Raw genomic sequence first — 8,173 nt, 5'->3', positions numbered from 1 at the left:
GGGGAAGGAGGGGAGGGGAGGGAGGGGAAGGAGGGGAGGGGAGGGGAAGGAGGGGAGGGAGAAGACTAATGTTTTCTGCATTGAATATCGCCGAAAAACAGACATGTTGCTGAAGCTTTTTGCATCTTGTACTCATCAGGACAAAATGCGAGAATGACAGATTTCAAACAAACAATCATAACAATTTATACTACAGGAGAAATGAGTGCTGCTTGGTTGGCAAACAGCCATTGATTGGTTGAGGCAATGCAATGAAGAAAATAATGGGATAATGTAGGCTTCCCAAATTCCTGGGAACTCAAAACAAAAAAGGCACATGTCCCTTTTGCTTCCACTGCGTGAACATCATCAATTCCGCAATCTAAGATGAACTGATTCTCCTGTGCAGCTATTGGTGAACTCGACATTGTTCTTAATGTGAAGATGCTTAATCTGCTCCTGAACTAGGTCATTATGACAAGATTTTGTCACTTTCTCCATTTAGGAAATCGGGGAGAGAGACTGGAACAGTATTAGACCTTTATGTTCACCAAGCTTGTTTTGCTATGCTGCAGGCGGCACGGTGGTTTGGTGGTTAGCACTGCTGCCTCACAGCGCTAGGGACCCAGGTTCAATTCCTGTCTCGGGCGACTATCCGTGTGAAGTTTGCACATTCTCCCAGTGTCTGCGTGGGTTTCCTCTGGCTGCTCCAGTTTCCTCCCACTATCCAAAGATGTGCAGGTCAGGTGAACTGGTCATGCTAAATTGCCTTTAGTGTTAGGTGCATTCGTCAGGAGTAAATCTAGGGTAGGGGAATGGGTCTGAGTGGGTTACTCTTTGGAGGGTTGGTGTGGACTTGTTGGGTCGAAGGGCCTGTCTCCATACTGTAGGGAATCTAATCTATTAGATAACTAACACCCTACTTTCATAATGACACCACAGGGCTAAACCACAGCAGGCAGAGGGGGCTGGAAGCAATTTGACAGGATGTACCTGTGATGACAAGCAATGTTCTGTTGGGTAGGACTTAAATTTATGTACATCAGAACATTTAAAACATCAGAACTTGGGAAGAAAGAAGGTTGGATGGCAATAGAAATAATCAAAGATTTACTAAACAGCAAGTTGAACTGACCAGTGGAAAAGGCTGCAGGTGGCTAGCAATGGGGCAAGCTGGTAGCAGACAGAATTCAATTTAGCCCACATGTGAAACATCTGAATACAGGAGCAGAGCTTTCTTTTTTAATGTACAGGCATTAAAATGTGGCAGTAGAGGTGAATAGCACCATTAAAATGGATCAAATATCTAGATCAATTAAGTTCCATTTAGTATCTCTTGACAAATAATAAATGGACATTGGGATCTGATTTTATATCTGGAGGTCATAAAGTACAAAAGCAAAGTTATGCTGAATGTGTGTTCTCTCTTGTGGAAAGGTGAAAATCAAATCGTCAGAAAATTGCTAGTAAACTTAAAACCCTCCACCGATACAATAGGCCATTCAGCCCATCAAGTCAGCTAACAATTCAATGAGATCATAGCTGATCTGATACTCCTCAATTCCCCTTTCCTATAACCCTGGATTCCCTTACCGATTAAAAATCTCTCTCAGCCTTGATTATGCTTAACCACCACTCCGCCTCAACAACCCTCTACAGTGAAGAACTCCACAAATTCATCACCCTCAGAAGATATTCCTCCTCATCTCTCTCTTAAATGAGTGATACCTTACTCAAATTATGCCCTCTGGTCTTCAGCTCTTCCACAAGGGCAAAAACAATCTGCATCGCCCCTGTCAAGTCCCCTAAAAATCTTATACGTTTCAATAAGGTCACCCCTTGTTTGGGCCTATACTCATTCGAATTTAGAACAATCTACTCAACCTCTCCTCATAAGACTGAAGGTCTTTCCATACCCAGTGTCAGGCTGGTGAACCTTCTCTGGACTGTCTCTCTCTAAAGGCATCCTTCCTGTCAGCACTAGTCCATTCGACCGTCCCAGCTGCTCACTCTCACACTACCACCTGCTGCCGGGGAGGTCTCATTACACCAGAATACAAACTAACCACCTGCAGGGAATAGTTTGTTAAATGGCCCATCGTCAGCTCTCCTAACAATCTCGCTCATCTTCTGCGTCAAGAAATTCCAAATGGCCCCAAAGAATTCAACCCAATGTCCTTCTGGCTGCTTTTTATGGAGGTCCATTTTTTTTCTTTAACGGGACATGCGCAATACTGGCTAGGTAAGCATTGTTGTCCATCCGCAATTACCCCAGTAGTTTGCTCTGCCATTTCAGAGGGAGGTCAGGGCAGCACGGCGGTTCAGTGGTTAGCACTACTGCCTCACAACGCCAAGGACCTGGGTTCGATTCCAGCCTCGGGCAACCGTCTGTGTGGAGTTTCATCAGAACATTTAAAACATCAGAACTTAGGAAGAAAGAAGGTTGGATGGCAATAGAAATAATCAAAGATTTACTAAACAGCAAGTTGAACTGACCAGTGGAAAAGGCTGCAGGTGGCTAGCAATGGGGCAAGCTGGTAGCAGACAGAATTCAATTTAGCGTCTGCGTGGGTTTCCTCCCACAATCCAAAGGTGTGCAGGTCAGGTGAACTGGCCATACTAAATTGCCCATAGTGCTCAGGGATGTGTAGGTTAGATGCATTAGTCAGAGAAATGTAAAGTAATAGGGGAATGGGGCTGGGTGGGATACTCTGGACGGTCGGTGTAGGGATTCTGTGAAAGGGTCAAGATCTGAAGTCACACACAGTAAGAACTGCAGCGTTCTGACCTTGCTTACATGTTGACTTTATTTTAAAAAACAAACAAACAGTCAGGGCCACCAGGGCTAGCTTTCAAATCGAAGTTTTATGAAGTGAATCTAAATTCCACCAGCTGCTGTGTGAGATTTGAACTGATACCCCCACTGATGCAGCCTAGACCTCTAGGTTATAACTATTACCATTATACCACTACCTCTCCTCTACTATCCTGTACTACAATTTCAGAACAGCCACCTCCCCAGTGTGATTGGTTGTCATGCAGTCCTGTATGGCCCCTTCCTAACCCCTGTCAGTTTCTTTTCTGACTAACGCTGCTGACCATATTTCTGCTCATGATGGCTCCGTCCCCATTCCAGCTCTGGGAAATTCCCCAAAGTTGCTACGCTGACGTCACTATGTCAAGTGGAAATTGCTGTTGTTCCTCAAAAGATCAATTAGAGTGTGCCTCCTGTAACCTACGTTTGAGGTCAGCCCTATTTCTAATCCCTAGAGTTGCCTCCCAAGTCTGAACGGTCCCCCCCCTTGATGCTGCAGTGACCACAATGGAGTGCCACTGTTGAACAAGTTACAGCTTTTACTGCAACTTCAGTGAATATGGTGGGTCCGATCCTCTTTTCGGGCAGTGTAGACCCACATGTGGGACCATCCCCAACACCCAGCACTCCCCCAAAGAACAAAACTTGCAGCACCCACCTGTGTGTCCTGGCAGCTCCCTGCTCACTCGCACATTCCCTTCGCGGGTCTTTAGGCTGTAGATAGAGCAAATGTTGTCCAGGCCACCACAGGCCACGTAGTTACCAGACGGGGCATAGGCACAGGTCATAACCCAAGATGACCGGAGTGGAATGGCATGAACCTGTGGAAAAGGAAGCAGTCGACTGTAAAGATATGCAAATACCTGGGACTACAATTTACATCATTCAGCCAATTACAGTACCAACATTCAGCAGGACTGAGCATGTGAATGTTGAAAAAAGAAAGCAAGATTTATTTGGTTTCTGATGTGATATCCACTCCGGATAAACAACCCACCAATACTCATCACCGACACTCTTATAATGACCAAGTGCCTTCATGGAAGGATGGATATTCTCAACGCAGACTGGGCTGGAAACACAAGGATACCAAAAGATTGGAGCCACCACTCATCTGAAATTAAGAGCTCAACTTCAACAATGAAGCATTCGCAATTCTTGGTGGGGGAAGAGAATTCCAAAGTATTCACAACCCTCCAAGTGAGCCAACTTCACATCTCAGTCTTAAAAAGTTCATCCCCTTATCCCAAGACTGTGCCCCCATGTTTTGATTCTTGATTTACAAGTCATCAAAATAGATTGCATTGTGCATGAGAAGGCAAGGATGAACCTCTCAGCCCCAGATTCAATTCCACCCTTGGGTGACCATGTGTGGAGTTTGCACATTCTTCCTGTGTTTGTGTGGGTTTCCTCCAACTTAATGGGCCGAACAGTCTGCTTCCACTATGTAGGGATTCTACGATTTTATGATTAAGGCACTCCTCCTGTACATGCTCCTTTTCACTGAACATTACAAATAAGTGACAGTCAATTCCCAAAATCCCCTGCAAGCCCAAGAGGGAGGAATGAGCTGCTCCAGAAGGCATTTACAGGGCATTAGATGCAAGAGCGAGAAGGAAGGGGGAAATAGCATTTTACTGCTTTGACAATCACAGCTCTTGGTGTCCCACATGGAAATGTGAGGGGGCAGACACTGTTTGGCATTGCATGATGAAATGCATTGGTGCTTTGGGTCATTCACGGGGATGTGGGTATCACTGGATGCACAAACATTTATTGTCCATCCCTAACTGCCCAGAGACAAATCTGAGTCAACCGTACTGCTGTGGGTCTGAAGTCACCTGTAGGCCTGACCAGGTAAAGATGAACAGATTTCCTTCCCTAAAGAGCATTTACATTTTTTTTTCTATCTGCCATAGGGAGGATTCGAACACGTGCCAGAACATTAGACCGGAGTTCCTGTTTTGACAAGACCACTGACATACCTCAATGCCCCCACATCCCATCTACTGATACAGTCCTTACTCCAGACAATGCAACTCTGCAACTATGGTTTTGATGCTTTTTTTCTACTCGCAAGTCTTCAAAACATAGAACACACATCACAAAGCAAGGGCCACTAGGCCAATGGGTCTATGTCAGCATTTATTATACACACCAGTCTGCTCCCATCCCCTACTGTATCGCACCCCAACATGATATCCTGCTATACCTTTCTCCATTATCCCATGGGATCAACATACTTCCCCACCTCACCTCTTCCAACCATTGCTGGGTTTGGAAAAAGATAAACTCGGTCCACTTGTCAATTTCCTGCTGATATTGCTGAAGAAAGCTGCATTTTGTTGAAGCTCTTTACCTTGCCCTCATCAGGACATACATCACCAACATAAAGGGAACCAACACTTCATACTGTACAGGAAGGGGGTAGTTAGCAAGTGCAGTCTCCTTAGAGAATGTCTTGACCAATCAGAATCAACCTGGTTTAAATTTAAAGGAAACTTTGGTAGTTAACGATCAGTCAGCACCTAACTGGTACATTCTCCACAGCAACATTTGAACCGAAGCTCACTTGTCAATCAATGCTTTCTTCTTGAACAGTATAAAATATTATCCTCTCAAATATTTTTCTCATAAATCATTAAAACATTATAAATCATAAAGCTTTGACAAAAATGTGCCTTTTTTCCAGCAATACTCAAGATCTGAAATAACAAATAGCATTTAATGCTGTTTCTTAAATCCAATTGGTATCCCTTGCTAAAACACTAACTTCAGTATCATGCAGTATGTTGTTGGATACAGATTGGGAGTGAGGGCTGCAGGACAGCAAACAAAAAAAGATGCAAACTGCTTGGGAATCTTGTGTGCCTGTCCTACACAAGACACAGAAGTTAGCAGTGCTGCAGCTTGGTAAAGCTCTCCCCAGATTCTCATCTGGTTTTAAAGCCACATTCTATTTGTATATATATTTCACTTACAAAAGGTGGGCATCACTGGCAAGACCAACATTTCTTACCCATCTCTAATTGTCCCTGAACTGAGTGGCTTGCTCAGCCATTTTATAGGACAGTTAAGAGTCAACAACATAGAACATTACAGCGCAGTACAGGCCCTTCAGCCCTCGATGTTGCACCGCCCTGTCATACTCATCTGAAGCCCATCCCACCTACACTATTCCATATACGTCCATATGCCTATCCAATGACAACTTAAATGCACTTAAACTTGGCGAATCTACTACCGTTGAAGGCAAAGCATTCCATACCCTTACTACTCTGAGTAAAGAAACTACCTCTGACATCTGTCTTATACCTGTCTCCCCTCACTTTAAAGTTGTGTCCCCTCGTGTTTGCCGTCCCCATACTTGGAAAAAGGCTCTCCCTATCCATCCTATCTAACCCTCTGATTATCTTATATGTCTCTATTAAGTCACCTCTCAACCTTCTTCTCTCTAACAAGAACAGCCTCAAGGCCCTCAGCCTTTCCTCGTAAGACCTTCCTTCCATACCAGGCAACATCCTAGTAAATCTCCTCTGCACCCTTTCCAAAGCTTCCACATCCTTCTTATACTGCGGTGACCAGAACTGTACACAATACACCAAGTGTGGCCATACATTGCTGTGGGTTTGAAGTCACATGTAGGCCAGAGCAGGCAATGACATCCCAAAAGTACATTAGTGAACTAGATGGGTTTTCACAGGAATTGACAATATAGTCTCATAACTACATCACTAGCTTTACAAATTGAATTTAAAGCCCATTGTGGCGGTAGGATTTAAACCCATGATACCACACCTTAAGGCCTCTAGCTTCCCCATGCCATTACATCACTACCCCTGATGTAGCGCATGTCACCAGAATATTTCAAAAGAAAGCCTAGCCCTAATAATTGTCAGGTATGTATATGCTGGTAGTCTGTCCCCTTTCCTGTCAGAAAACCCCAAGTTATTTCAGTGCAATTATCCCCTTCACTTGAGTGACAATCTAATGGAGGTCTAAAAATGAGGCTAAGTGAGGCACACTGCGTATGATTCAAGAGAGATCACACTGTAGCATGCGATCTAACAAAACAAAACCGAGATAAAGATCCCATTGTGGGGCAAGATTGGTGAGCCAAGCACTTCCTAAGAAGCGTTCCCATTGTGAAACAACACCAGCTCAGGACAACAGAGACCCTTCACTTCAGTATCCCGAAGGGCGCACATAAGCATTCCAGCTAATTCTGTTGCTGCAGCCACACCGACCGAAAGAGAGGTCAGAAATCTGGTCTGGTTCATCGGAAACGGATACAAAAGTGCAGCAAGTTTGTCTGCATTGCACAGGAGACTTTTAGAATCAAGGAAGACAGCCGTATGGCTCATCTTGCCTACACTGGCTCTTTAAACAAGCACCTAGTGCCAATCTCCTGCCTTTCCCCTCAGAGGCTTGTACATGACTTTCACCCAGATGACCGTTCAATACCCTCTGGAATGCGTCAACTGAACCTGCCTCCACATTTCCAGGCAGCACATTCCAGATCCTAACTCCCCAGGTTTTGAGAAAACCTTTCCTCACATCATCCTGGTTTCTTTTGTACATTAGTTTAAACTTATGCCCATTCAATTTGGCTCCTTTCACAAGAGGTAACAGTTTCTCCTACCTACACGCTCACATACCTTTGTCAGAATAATTAAGAGAAAGCTTTTGCAGCATTTCAGTGACCTACCTTGTTTGTGGTGTAGCTGTCCCAGATGATTAACTTTCCATCCTGTGATGCACTGACTAACAGTCTGTTGGATAAGAAAAATGGAAGTGAAGTGAATCAAGAGCAGTGAAGACATTTTTGAAACAGAGCTAGCCTCAACCCTTTCTTCCTGCCTCCCCATCACACCATGCAGTATCACGATCAAAGACAGATTACATTTATATAGCACCTTTTACATCCGCAGAACCTCTCAAACCAATTCAGAGTCACATCATACATTGCAATCACTAGTCATAGAGTCACATAGCATGGAAACAGACTCTTCAGTGCAACTAGTCCATGCTAACCGTGCTCCTAAACTAAGCTAGTCCCACTTCCCTGTGCGTAGCCCATATCCCACCAAACCTTTCCTATTTATCTACTAATCCAAATGTCTTTTAAACATTGTAACTGTACCTGCATACACGACTTCCTCTGGAAACTCATTCCACGCATGAACCACTGTGTAGAAAAGTTGCTCATCATGTCCTTGTTAAATTTTTCTCCTTTCACCTTAATAATATGCCCCCTAGTTTGAACTTCCCAACGCTAAGGAAAAGGCCCCTTGCCATTCACCTTATCTGCACCCTCATGATTTTGTAAACCGCTATGGAGGTCACCCCACAACGGTGGCACAGTGGTTAGCACTGCTG

The 8,173-nt window shown here is 44.4% G+C and overlaps 1 protein-coding gene across 9 annotated transcripts in view; it reads right to left on the bottom strand.

Annotated features, from left to right (window-relative positions):
- LOC122544349 (guanine nucleotide-binding protein G(I)/G(S)/G(T) subunit beta-2) overlaps nt 1–8,173 on the bottom strand; it is a 171,047-nt gene that overhangs the window by 14,531 nt on the left and 148,343 nt on the right. For all 9 annotated transcript variants that reach the window (XM_043683563.1, XM_043683560.1, XM_043683562.1 and 6 more), the window contains 2 exons: nt 7,503–7,566; nt 3,453–3,615 (listed from right to left, as the gene is read on the bottom strand). In XM_043683563.1, coding sequence (XP_043539498.1) covers nt 3,453–3,615; nt 7,503–7,566 — 227 coding nt within the window. The remainder of the gene's footprint in view (nt 1–3,452; nt 3,616–7,502; nt 7,567–8,173) is intronic.

This window comes from Chiloscyllium plagiosum, chromosome 48 (genome assembly GCF_004010195.1).
Source record: "Chiloscyllium plagiosum isolate BGI_BamShark_2017 chromosome 48, ASM401019v2, whole genome shotgun sequence".
NCBI lineage: Eukaryota > Metazoa > Chordata > Chondrichthyes > Orectolobiformes > Hemiscylliidae > Chiloscyllium > Chiloscyllium plagiosum.
This window is presented reverse-complemented; position numbering and strand designations above follow the sequence as displayed.